Here is a 12,697-nt window from a genome sequence, read left to right as displayed (position 1 = left end):
CCTGTTGCTACTAATGCCGATTCTAAAATCTTTTATCTCAAATCTATTTTCAGAAACTACTAATGCCGATTCTAAGGCTTAATCCTGTTGCTACTAATTTTTTAGTCAGAACATAGAACTTCGAGATAGTGAGATTCAAATCTATTGCAAATTTAGCTAAAGAGTAAGATGGCCTCTTTATGGTATAATATGTGTAGACACCTAAAAATGTCTCCTCAAAACCAAACCCAATGATTTAATCTTTGGAGTGCTTAAATCCATATTCAATCCATTATATTTCATAAACCAACCAATTCTTAGCCCATTTCCCTAAACCATAACTTATTTTCCTCTTTTCGTGTCCACATCATAAAATCGAGCTAAACTGATTTTGCGTCCCTCTAATTTTGATCTAAATATTAGTTTTTTAGATAGGTCTTGAAATAAGCTTTCCAACGGTATATCATAAGCCCAATTCCGATTTAAAACGAAGAAGACATGAGCAAAACACTATAACTCGGCCCAAAACCGACACCCTTGCACTAAATCGACCATACCTCAAAATATAAAAAAGATTTTGACCTGAATCTAATTAGTTTGGAAAGTAGACTTGAATATTTTTCCAATGATATATTATATGCCTTATTCCAATTTAATGATCATAAGTTATCAAAGTATTAAAAACGCGTAAAAACTAGAAATTACTGGGCCACGGTAAAAATACCATTGTCGTGCCACGACAATTCTTTTGCCTGCGGCGCTTTATTCTTCTGCGGCGCCTCATTTCTAAGGTTTTGGACCCCTCCCTTAACATTTCCTCTATAAATACGAGGCTGATTTTACAGTTTCGGGGCACAAAATAAACTTTCTCTCTTATGCTCTAGCCTAAATATTTGTCTTCCCTATTCTCACAATTCATCCCTTAAGCACTCCTCGGAGTTCGTACTTTACCCAAAGTTCTATACTTAAATCAAGGTGTGAAAGGTAGAATTGTTTGAGGGTTTGGCCCCAAATCCACTTTACTTTCATTTTATTTAATTTCCATTATTGTTTATTATTTTTCCTTGAAGTTACTAACGTGTTTATTGTTTTATATTTGCAAGCAAACGCAATCAAAGTAAAATCATGTTCCTTTCATTCCTATTATATTTCTAACGATTTTTATTATGTTTGTCATATATTAATCGTCGTTATTATGGTTAAATTGCTTCCAATATTATTGCTTATGTTATATATTGTTGATCCTCAATCATATTGCATGTTTAAAGGGTATATGTAATTGAAAATCACGACTAATAAGATAATTTGGACAACCGATTTAGGTTCCTTTTAATCTTGTTATTTAATCAAGTGGTCATTAATATTTAGAATTATGTGTTGCGTTAATATTCATTCAATTTAGCCTAATTTAGTTTGGGGCAAATTGAATCTTGGTTTGTATGCCTTTGAGATCGCAGGAATACTTTTCACAATAAGAATCGAGTAGAGGCCAATACGAACGAATGTGACTCCATGACTCACTTCTTACCATCATCCCCGATCCTCTTTTCGTTGTTCCGAACCATATGGAGTTAGTATTCCCGTACCCTGCACAAGCATTAACTTGTTTTGGTCATAGCCGGAGTTCTGGAAAGAGGTACGTGTCGTTCAACCTATGGATCTGTAGCCCCGAGTTTTATCTTTCATTTGAAGTTGATTTCGTACCAATCAGAGTCACAGATCAAAAGTTATAACCGAAATACTACAGCCTGTCTAGTTTAGGAGTTCTTTTTAGCGTCCAATATTTCTTTTTAATTTTTTAATTTTTATCTTTTCATGTCAAGCTAGTCTTAGCCAATATTCTACATCTCTTAGTCCTCTAATCCATGTCAACTTGTATAACATAGGATTGTAGATTTTATTTTATTTTTAATCTCTTCCCATGAGTCCTAACTCTTCTAGAATTCTAGTCCTTCTTCCTAGTCTTTGTGATTATTGTGCTAACCGTAACATATGTTCTTTGTCTTTGATTGTAGTTGATCTTATTTATGATTAACGATTTCCAATGGATCGTTTTCACCTAGTAAATAGTATAAACATTAAAATTGGACAAAATTAATCAAGTTAGTTTTTCTTTTAGTCTTCAGTGCTATTTGGTCCTTGGGTCCTTTGTTTTTTCACAACGTCCTCATGTCTAGCCATACGATTATGTCACAAGTCTTAAGAGCAACTAAAATGGTTGGCTAATTCTTTTAATAGCTTGTCATGCCACATCATCGTCTTAAGGTATAACAATTCTAGCTATTTGTTTCCCCAATGGTTAAGCTAAGCTAGTTGTACATTAATTTATTTTTAATTTAATAATAATTTTTATCTAATAAATATTTACCAAGCTAATTAGCTCTACAAAGCTAATTTGCTTGACAAAGCTAATCAACAAGATGTGCAACAATGGTATAGCTAATAGCTTAAGATTTTTTTATATTCGCAAGCTAGTCCCTTTTCCCAACCATTAGAATTGCTCTAATAAACTCACCTAATCACACTTGTTGAGTCATTGAACACACTTTGTCTTCGAGTCAGGCACCATATTGTTTATGATTGTATACTTGGTTTATGCATGTGTCATTTCCTGTCATAATAAAAAACGAGTGGAGTTGTTCTCACTTGTTTTCAAAATCCTGTCTCTCCCCCCTCGTTTCCTATTTTGAGCAGTGAGTCAAAAACATTAAGTTTGTTTTATTTCACACTACTTGGTCAAGAAGCAGGGGTAGATTGGTACGGCTCGATTCACTACCACAACAACCTCTTAAATCTAAGAGGTGTGCAAGGAAGCCTCCATCCTCTCCACAAAGTCCATCACTGTCACATTCAGTTCACTTTCATTTTACTCCAATGGCTAGCAAAGAAGATATTGAGAACATTCACAAGTCCATCGAGGCACTTTCTACCATGATGCAAACCCTCACTACTAAGGTCACTACCATGGAACAAAACAATGCCACTATTGTTGCAGTGGAAAAGGTGAAAGAAAAGGTGAGCAAGAATTCTGAAGATCTCACCTACGTGGAACAACCTTCCACTACTTTGGCTGTGAAGGATAAGCTCCCTGAATAGTTCTCCACTGCAGACATACCAAATTTCAAACCTACTGACAATCCAATGTTCCATTTGAAGGCTTTCTCTACAACCATGGCTCTTAAAGGATTAGAGGTGGCACTCTTCTCTACAGTGTTACCTCTCTATTTGGAGTATGCTTGCCAACAATGGTTTTATTCTCTATATTTCAAGTATACTACAATTTGGGAAGATGTCACTGAAAGTTTCAGGAATCATTACAAGTGTAACATTCAAGTTTGAACTTTTGAACGTGAGCTCTCCATCCTCAAACAGAAAGAAAATGAAGGGTTCACCACCTATCTGAGTAGGTGGAGAGAAACAGCTGCACAAATAGTGGAGCCACCATGGTTCATCTCTTTATCCTTAATTTGAATCATAAGTACATGCCACATCTTAGATTCCTTCCATTGAACACTTTCAAAGCTGTATACGATATTAGCATTAACATTGAGGACGAGCTAATAAAGACCGCTAGTAGTAGTAACAATAATAACACTTGGAAAAAAAAAGGAACAACCCTTCCTTCTTCTATGCCTTCTAAGCCCGAAAAATACGACTAACAATGTAAGCAAGTACCATCTCAATGAAGTTCTAGCTCTTGATGCTCCCCTTCCAAAGAAAAGGAGAACTTACACTCCTTTAGGGATGACTTATGATGTTGCCTTTAATCGCCTCTACAATCAAGGTCTGATTACACCCATTGGACCATTCCTAGAGCCGAAACCTGAGGAAAGGAGTGCCAAGTGGAATCCCAATTCCCATAGCAAGTTCCATCAAGGAAGGGGCCACACTACTGAGCAATGTTGGAATTTGAAGATTGTTATTCAAGATCTAGTGGATGCCAACAAACTTCTTGTCCCTCCAGGTGGCAAGAAGCGACAAGCAGCAATGAAGACAAGGCCAAGATGAGCACTTTTGTGCAAGATTTCATGATATTATTTCTTTTTATCATTCATTTTACTTTTCCCCTCTTTATGTCTAGCATAGGTTATTTCATTCCCAGACTCTATTGTGTTTTATGTAATCTGTTTATTCACCTTTTCATCAATAAAATGAGCATTTTTTCCTTTTATATCTCGATCATGCCACTCTTCAACAAAAAAAAGAAAAAAAAAATCAATTGCCGAACCAAACACAAGGTTTGCCGATGATTCGAGGCACCCTTTGCAGCCCTTTATCTCCCAATAAACCATTCAAATACATAGTCCATTATTTCAATAACCATTTTGAGCCTCGCCCAATGATTGGCCTTCATTTCTTCAACCCACATTCACCTAACCTTGGGATGGGAAGGTGCGTAATTTGTGTAATTTTCAAAAGCAAGTTCAAAAAAAAAAAGGAAAAAGTAATAATACAACAATGTCTAAGGGCAAGTGTTCTAATGTCTTTGATATGAACACGTCTCAAACTGCGTCTCTCATCGAGTGCTTGGTACCATGCCTGAGATACATGAATGCTAAATGAGTGATGGACCGCATGATCGGGATTGCCTACCTTGATTAATAGAAGACAGGAGCAAAAATAAAGCTAAAATATGTGAAAAAATAAAACTTGCAAAGTTCAAATTGCAAATACACATCTTGGGGGGCTTCCCTCAGGTCTTAAGCCTTTTACCCTTTCTTCTTTAACCACCAGCTTAACCATGTTACAACCCTTAAAAGACCTCTTTGAGGTGTATATACACTTGTGCAAAGTTTGGCTAGAGCTACGTTTGGCTCGATTCCTAACGAATACGTAGGCAACCTCACATCGAGGTGCGGCCACATTCATAATCACATTCATTTTAATGCATGATCGCGTTAAAGGATCTCCAATTCTCATCCCTATCCATGTAGAGATAGACTTGGGGGCTTGAACCCACATCATTTGCCTACCTAGCCTAAAGAGTCACCATCTCGACTCTTCTCACATTTTTTCCATAACCACAGCCTTTGCAGCCTAACTTTAGTATCACTTTCACAAACTTCATTCACATAAACATGGCCATATCATCCTTCCCTTAGGAACCCTTTCTTATGAAATCTTGTTGCAACACCACGTATGTTTCATAATCCTTCACAACAGCATTCAACAAACATCATCATGGTTATGTAGAATCATTGTATACTTGCTTAGCTTCCTAACCTAAGCAATATTTATTGTTTCATACATTACATACTTGCCTAGCTTCCTGACCTAAGAAACACTCATCATGATTCCAGCCAGCTCACACGCACGCACGCACAGCCAGCAAGCTTCGTACGCAATGCAGGTTACTGCTGCTGCGTTGCTTATGCTAGCTGAGCCCGGCTAGTTGTTGTGACCATGCGCGAGGCCCAACGAGCATTTTCTTGATGTTGACCTTGCGATGGTGCAAGGCTGGCTGCTTGCTTGCCTTGCAAGTGTGACCAGCCATGCTAGCCTTACGATGCGCACAAGGCATGCTCAGCCATGCTAGGCATGCTGAGTTTGCGACTGAGCCTTGCCTTGCGGCAATGGCCTTGGCTAGCCATGCTAGCCATCCTAGCCCTCGATTGGCTAAGCCATTTCGAGGCTAGGATTTTCCCGTGCAATAACTTGTTGTTTGGTCGATTTTTTCGTCTCGTCGATTCCTAAATTCGACTCGACTTTTGACGTTCGGCTTCGACGCTCTAAGCTCGGAATCCAACGTCATTGTTCGTAAATACTCTATTGACTCATTAATCCTTTGAATTAATTCGTCGTTTCGATTCGGTTACACGATTGGGTGTGACCCGAAGGGTTCAGTCAAAATTAAAAATTAATATTACTGATCGAAAACGACCTTCAGCTAGGCATTCCGATCACTTGACCTCACTGAATAATTAGCTTTCTAATTAATTTCGAATCCTCTATCGGAATAATACACTTGTTTGAAGGGTACCATTTCTTTCATTTCGTGCCTTTAAATCCAAAATAATTCACTTTGTGTCCTTTAAAATCATTCATTTCGTGTCCAACTTATAAAAACGTCCAAACCAGATTATTTTGGTCAATAATCCTGGTCCAATTATTTTTTTGGTTGGATGGGGCTTGAAAAGAGATTTCCAACGATATATTATAAGCCCAAATCCAACTTAAAGCGAATAAGTTATGGCCAAATTACCAATAAGTCTTAGCTGCACTCTAGTGTAGGTAGAATAACTACACCACTATCTATAAAATGAACATGTTGTAAAAAAAATATAAACACGTAAAAATAAATGAATATTCAGTAATAACAAATGAACACATAAAAAAATGAACATTTAGTACTTAAAAAGTGAACATGTTAAAAAAAATGATAATTTAGTATTAAAAATAAACATGATAACCATAAAATTGCTGGGGCACGACCTTAAAAATGAACATTTAGTGTAAAAATAATTATGAACACGTTAAAAAAAAAAAAAAAAAAAAAAAAAAAAAAAAAAAAAAGAAGAAGAAGAAGAACATTTATTAATAAAAAAATGAACATGTCAAAAATAATTATGAACATTAGTATATTAAAAGTGAACATTTATCATTCAATATAGAATAGTTGGACCTTACCTAATAAGATGAACATTTCATAAAAAATATATGAAAATATTAAAGAAAATGAACATTTAGTATTAAAAAAATGAACACTTGAAAAAAAATTATGAACATTTAGTATATTAAAAATGAACATGATTTTCTTATATTCACATAAATTTAAATTCATTGTATATAATTATTAACGGAAAATAAAGATAAAATATGTTTAGTTTTTATGTACTAAATGTTCAATTTTAAAGTACACCGTGTTCATTTTTTTCCAAAAATTATAAACAAATATTAGCAACTCAATTAAAAAAAATCGAAATTCATAATTAAAGATGCAGGAACTCAATAATTCATCACAAAAACTCATTAATTAAATAAATATTCATAAAAAATTCAAAATTTTTGTTGAAATAGTCTAATTCAATAGATTCATCAAAAAGTCAATTGAAATTCATCAAATTCCTCAAATTGAAATTCACCAATTATAAAATCAGAAAAATCAATTACAAATTCAGCCCAAATTAAAAATCAACAACACAAAAACTAACCTACATTGATCATCTCTTTTAAATAACAACCAAATCCATAATAATGTAGAAAAATTTTAAAGTACACCGTGTTCATTTTTTTTCCAAAAATTATAAACAAATATTAGCAACTCAATTAAAAAAAATCGAAATTCATAATTAAAGATGCAGGAACTCAATAATTCATCACAAAAACTCATTAATTAAATTAATATTCATAAAAAATTCAAAATTTTTGTTGAAATAGTCTAATTCAATAGATTCATCAAAAAGTCAATTGAAATTCATCAAATTCCTCAAATTGAAATTCACCAATTATAAAATCAGAAAAATCAATTACAAATTCAGCCCAAATTAAAAATCAACAACACATAAACTAACCTACATTGATCATCTCTTTTAAATAACAACCAAATCCATAATAATGTAGAAAACAAAGGTTAAAGAAAATGTGACGATCGTGACGAAGATGATGGAGAATGCTACAATGTTGAAGAATTGGAGAATATCCAAAGTAGGAGGATAAAGAAGTTAAAAGATTGAAGGAAAGTGAGATAAGAAAGAAAATTTACTTATAAGAAAGGAAAAGGAAAAAAAAGGAGAGAGAAAATTTTGAATGGAGAAGAAAACAAAGAGAGAAAATTAATGGAGGTAAGGAAGAAGAAGAGAGCGAGGTAAATATAAGGAAGGGGAAAAAAACGTATGTTCGTTTTTTAAGTATTATATGTTCATATATATGGTTGTTTCAGCTAACTTAGCTGCACAAGTGTGTAGCTAAGAGTTTGTGGCCAAAATACTAAACCGAGCCCAAACCGAGCCTAGGTCCACCTTACCTACGACCCAATGATCATATAAGGGTCCAAACACCTTATTCCCAATCCTAAGCCAATTAGGATTCCTTAAGAGCTTCTAGAATGCTCTAGAAGGTTCTAATTTATCCTTTTTGGAAAGCTCAAGAATAAATAAATAAATTAAAGAATTTGAAGTCGAATAAAACTTCTCATATGATAGTTCTTATCCCATTCAAATTAAAAGACGTCCGGATATGTTTCATTAATCTAATTCTATTAGAAATCAAACTTTGTACGGCCTTATCATCATCGTAGAGCAACAGAACCATCGCGCCACGTCAGTTCCATCGCGCCGTTATGGACACTTGCGCACCACGATAGGTTTATCGCCCCACATTGAAAGTTGTGCTATTCCGTTCCAAATTCTGATTGTCCATACTCTTTTTTATCCTCATAAATAAAGGTCATTTTCCTCGTTTTCAAATCATCAACAACAATCAACAACCATCAACAATCATCAATAATTAGCATCCATAACCATCATAATTCCAAAAGTTCTTAAACCCCATGTTATTAGCCTTAGCCTAATTAAACACATGTAATACCATGGAAATTTCCTTCTTTTAAAATACTCATTTTACTCTAAATAAAACCCCTTTTTAGGAAATAACCAAAATATTACCGCCACCGTAATAACGGCTAAGGCTATTTTTCAAAGTCACATAGCGGAAGACTAAAAATAAAGACCAACTTTCAAAATAAAATTTGAGTTCGCAACCTCAAAACAAAAGTAGAATTAAATCGTTCAGAAGTTGGAACCAATTCAACCATGGCCCTTTAAAAACTAACTTAAAAATTAACATAACAAAGTTAGTCCATAAATAACAAACCAACAATTCAAAATATAAATCTAAGAAAGCATAATGTAGACACCTGATTGTGTCTTCCCAAAAACCAAACCCAGTGATGAGTACCTTTAACGTCTTTGATTATCAAGTTAGGTGAAGGGTTGAGGAGTCTCGTGAATTTCCTTTAGCCTTAATCATTTCTAACCTTTCTTAAAATGTTTTAAACCAAAATCATTCATTTCGTGTCTTTTAAAATCATTTATTTCGTGTCCACTTTATAAAAATGTCCAAACCAGATTATTTTGGTTCAAGATTCTGGTCCGATCATTGTATATTTAGATGAGATTTGAAAAGAGATTTCCAAAGATATATTATAAGCCCAAATCCGACTTATAACGAAGAAGTTATGGCCAAAATACTAAACTGAGCCCGAACCAAGCCTTGTCTGCGACCAAACGATCATATGGAGGGTCCATTACCTTAATCCTATTCCTAAATCAATTAGGGTTTATTACGAGCTTCTAGAATCATCTAGAAGGTTGTTTTCGATCCTAAATCCATTAGGATTTATTATGAGCTTCTAGAATCCTCTAAAAGTCTCTAATTTATCCTGTTTTCAAAAAGATAAAGGTTTAAGAATTTTACATCGGATAAAACATCTATTTTTAAATGATCCTAATCCCGGTAAAAATAGAATACGTACAAATATTTGTTTTACCCAATCCGATTGGGAATCAAACTCCATCTGGATTCTATCTTTCCAAAACCATCGCTGAGCGACAGCACCATCGCGCCGCGATAAGACCTGTATTACTTTGATTTGAATTCTGACACTTTTCTGATCCTTCGACTCTCTTTTTTCCCTATTAATAGAGGTCGTATCACCCCATTTTCATTCACCAACAATCATCATCAACCCTCTCTAATATTCTCTCTCTTAGTTCTTCATGTTCTTAGCCTAGCCTAAACACATCCCACACACATCCTTGGTACTCTCTTCGATCAAACACCACACTTCCTTCATGAGATTCAGATACTCCTAACCATCCTCGACGCGGCCTTCGTCCTCGGCGTAAAAGGTTAATAGTTCTGAGGGTTTGGTCCCAAATCTATATTTCAATTATTATTTGATTTATTTATTTTTGTTGATTTAATCTTTCTTGAAGTTACTAACGTGTTTATTGTTTTAATATCAAGAAGGGAGGAACATCAATGTGAGTAATTCGATCACCCTCATTATTATTTTGATTTTGGAGTAGAAATCATGTTTAGAATATTATTTTAATTCATAGTATCACGTTAGGATGTTTTTATGATTTCTAATATCATGTTAGAATGTTTTTTGTGATTTCTAGTAGCATGTTTAGGTTAACGCTTTGGTTATGATTTTTATTAGTGACATGCTGGGGTTTGTTATTAATCCGTTTAATACCATGCCTAGGATCTTTCTATTAATGATGTTTTTACGATATTATTATGATGATGGTTGTTGTGTCAATTATATGTTGCTTGATTATTCATGATTGATTGTTATTGCTTGATCACGCCCCTTTTTGCAGGTTTAAAGGGAATTTGACTTGAAATCACGCCTAATAAGATAATTAATAATTTGAATTTAGGTTAATATGATTTTAATTCAAGTGATCACCAATAATTAGATTTGATTGTGCATTAATAATCCACCAACGTAGATTAAACAGGTTTACGGCTAATTTGATGTATGTATGTTGATCGAAAAGCGCACATGAATATCATAAGAATTACGTAGAGGCCGCTTTAGGGCGGGGTTCAATCTCTTTTAGGTTGGATTCGTACCATCATCCCTGAATATCCAGTCATGGTTTTCGACCACTATGGAGTTAGCGATCTCCGCGATCGTGAATGGGGTGTAACCTTCGCACCTGTGAACAGTTTTCCAGTTCCTAAAACTTGTTGCCAACTCTTCTGTTTCTAGCTCCTTCCCTTAGAGCACCGCCATGTCTAAAAACATGATCACAGTGGGGCTCAAAATGTTGAATTTGAAAAATTCCCTACAGTTTTTGGCGACTCCACTTGGGAGGATTTCTAATTTTGATTCCTAAAATTTATTTTGGCTATCAATTTAGAATGAGTGGATGAGACTTGAAAGATTCTAGATATTCATTGTGCGTAATTTTGATTAACATTGTGGCATAAGCATAAAAAGGTTCGCTATGGAACGACCATCCGTAATGCGTAAAAAACATAGGATATTTACACGTAGGAAAAGCCGGAAATATCTTTCACAACTAAAATCAAATAAACACTACGAACAATCGGAAAAAACTTTGAAAACCAGAATTGTCGCGACGCGCTGGAACTGTCGCGAGACGACAGAGACCATTGCCGAAACACAACTCTATCGCGACGCGATAGAGCTCTCGCTGCGCGATATACTTTATTTTCTTGCGCCGAGTTCTCGCGACATTGCGCCAGTTTTCTACTTTCATGTTTTGACTAATTCTAATACTGTTTTGCCGATTTTAATTCCTGGTTGAGTTTTTTTTACTTTCTGAACCAATATAAGTTCTACATATGGTCTTAGCCCTTGGGAATTCACGCTCCATCCACCCTAATGAACGCTCCGTGCAATAATGGCTCCATCCGAGATTGTGAATTCACCAAACCATGGAAGCGAGTTTAACTTGTGGGGTCCCATCTATCGTGCCAGCCCTTCTAAGGTAAGGCTTCCACGCCATGCATCCGGACTCATAACCATGGATCCTTTCGACATCATAATCCTTGACCTTAGAGAATTAGAGCCATGGTTAGGTTGCAAACTCGTTGCATAATGTTGTGACTACTTGTGCATCTCTTACTTGTGCATATCATTACTTGTGATTACACTAACCCTTTGTGTTGACTTGTTTCTTGTAAATAAAGTCTAACAAACTAACCAAGGACTAAAAAAGACTTTGCTCATTAATTTGGTTAATTAATTTGAACCTATAAAGTCTAAACGTACTCGACCTAGCCGTCTATAGGCTTACACCTTCAAAAGAATCATCGAAAACAGGTTAGATTAACGCTCCATTAGTGGCGCGAAAATCTGGTATGTGCCGCAAAACGCCAGTTTCATCGCGTCGCAATAGCCCTATCACGCCGCGATGGAACCAGCATTCCGCGACAGTTCCATCGCCACGCGATGGTTCGGTTCGCCCTTTCCGAGTCTTCACGTCGAGTCTAATTTCCATAATTAACCGGTTTAATGAATACACGAGGTCCTAACTTGGTCTTTGTTGAGTCTAATCATATATTTAGTCCCATGGTCATCACATGAGTCTTGAACATATCACTTTCACTCACAAGTCATTGCACACACTTTGTACATGTCTTTTCACCATAACCATGTCTAGAGTCTTGTGTGCATTTTTCCGTCATTTTTTTAGGGGGGTAAGTCAGATATTATCCTCCCAACATGAATCATGTTGCTTGAAAACCTAATTTGATCCCCATACTTGATTCTCAAAATATGCACCCAATTTTTGCTTTTTCAACTCAATTAAAGTACGAGTCTATCCGAGTCAAATCAGTAAAAGAGTCAATGGTTTAATTTTACAGCATTTGGTCAAGGAGAGAATGGCGTTTAATCAAAGACAACACCTTTATACAAGTACTCCTTTTTTATAGACTAGTTCAAAAAAGAAGAAAGATAAGAATGACATCAAGTCAAAAGATTTTGATAAACTCCAAGAAACTGTGAATGGTCTTGCTGAAATGCTCAAGGGACTTAACACTTGAATGGAAAGGGCTGAGGACCCTAACAAGCAAGTACCAACGGAGACGGTCAAGCACATCGAAGACAGTCTAAGTCAAATCTCCAACGAATACAAGTACCTTGGAATAAGCTCTAAGGGGGTCTTAGTGGACAAAGATCTTCTTCCGTAGAAGTTCTCTACTAATGACATCCTTAAGTTTAAAGCTACTGACA

At 35.3% G+C, this 12,697-nt stretch overlaps 1 protein-coding gene across 1 annotated transcript; it reads left to right on the top strand.

Annotated features, from left to right (window-relative positions):
• Positions 1-1,482: 1,482 nt before the first annotated feature.
• LOC110702826 lies at positions 1,483-4,360 on the top strand. Its single transcript, XM_021880572.1, has 2 exons — positions 1,483-1,615; positions 2,727-4,360. Exons 1-2 carry the CDS (start codon positions 1,545-1,547, stop codon positions 3,073-3,075), a joined length of 420 nt encoding a protein of 139 aa, XP_021736264.1. The 5' UTR covers positions 1,483-1,544; the 3' UTR covers positions 3,076-4,360.
• The last annotated feature ends 8,337 nt before the right edge of the window (positions 4,361-12,697 follow it).

Source organism: Chenopodium quinoa, unplaced genomic scaffold (assembly GCF_001683475.1).
Source record: "Chenopodium quinoa cultivar QQ74 unplaced genomic scaffold, ASM168347v1, whole genome shotgun sequence".
Lineage (NCBI taxonomy): Eukaryota > Viridiplantae > Streptophyta > Magnoliopsida > Caryophyllales > Amaranthaceae > Chenopodium > Chenopodium quinoa.
Note: the sequence above shows the minus strand (reverse complement) of the source record. Positions and strands in the feature narration are given on the sequence as shown.

Coding starts and splice junctions, on each gene's coding strand:
- LOC110702826 (XM_021880572.1), top strand. CDS start 1,545: ATGGAGTTAGTATTCCCGTACCCTGCACAAGCATTAACTTGTTTTGGT. Junction 1,616..2,726: donor AGCCGGAGTTCTGGAAAGAG/GTACGTGTCGTT, acceptor GTCAAGAAGCAG/GGGTAGATTGGTACGGCTCG.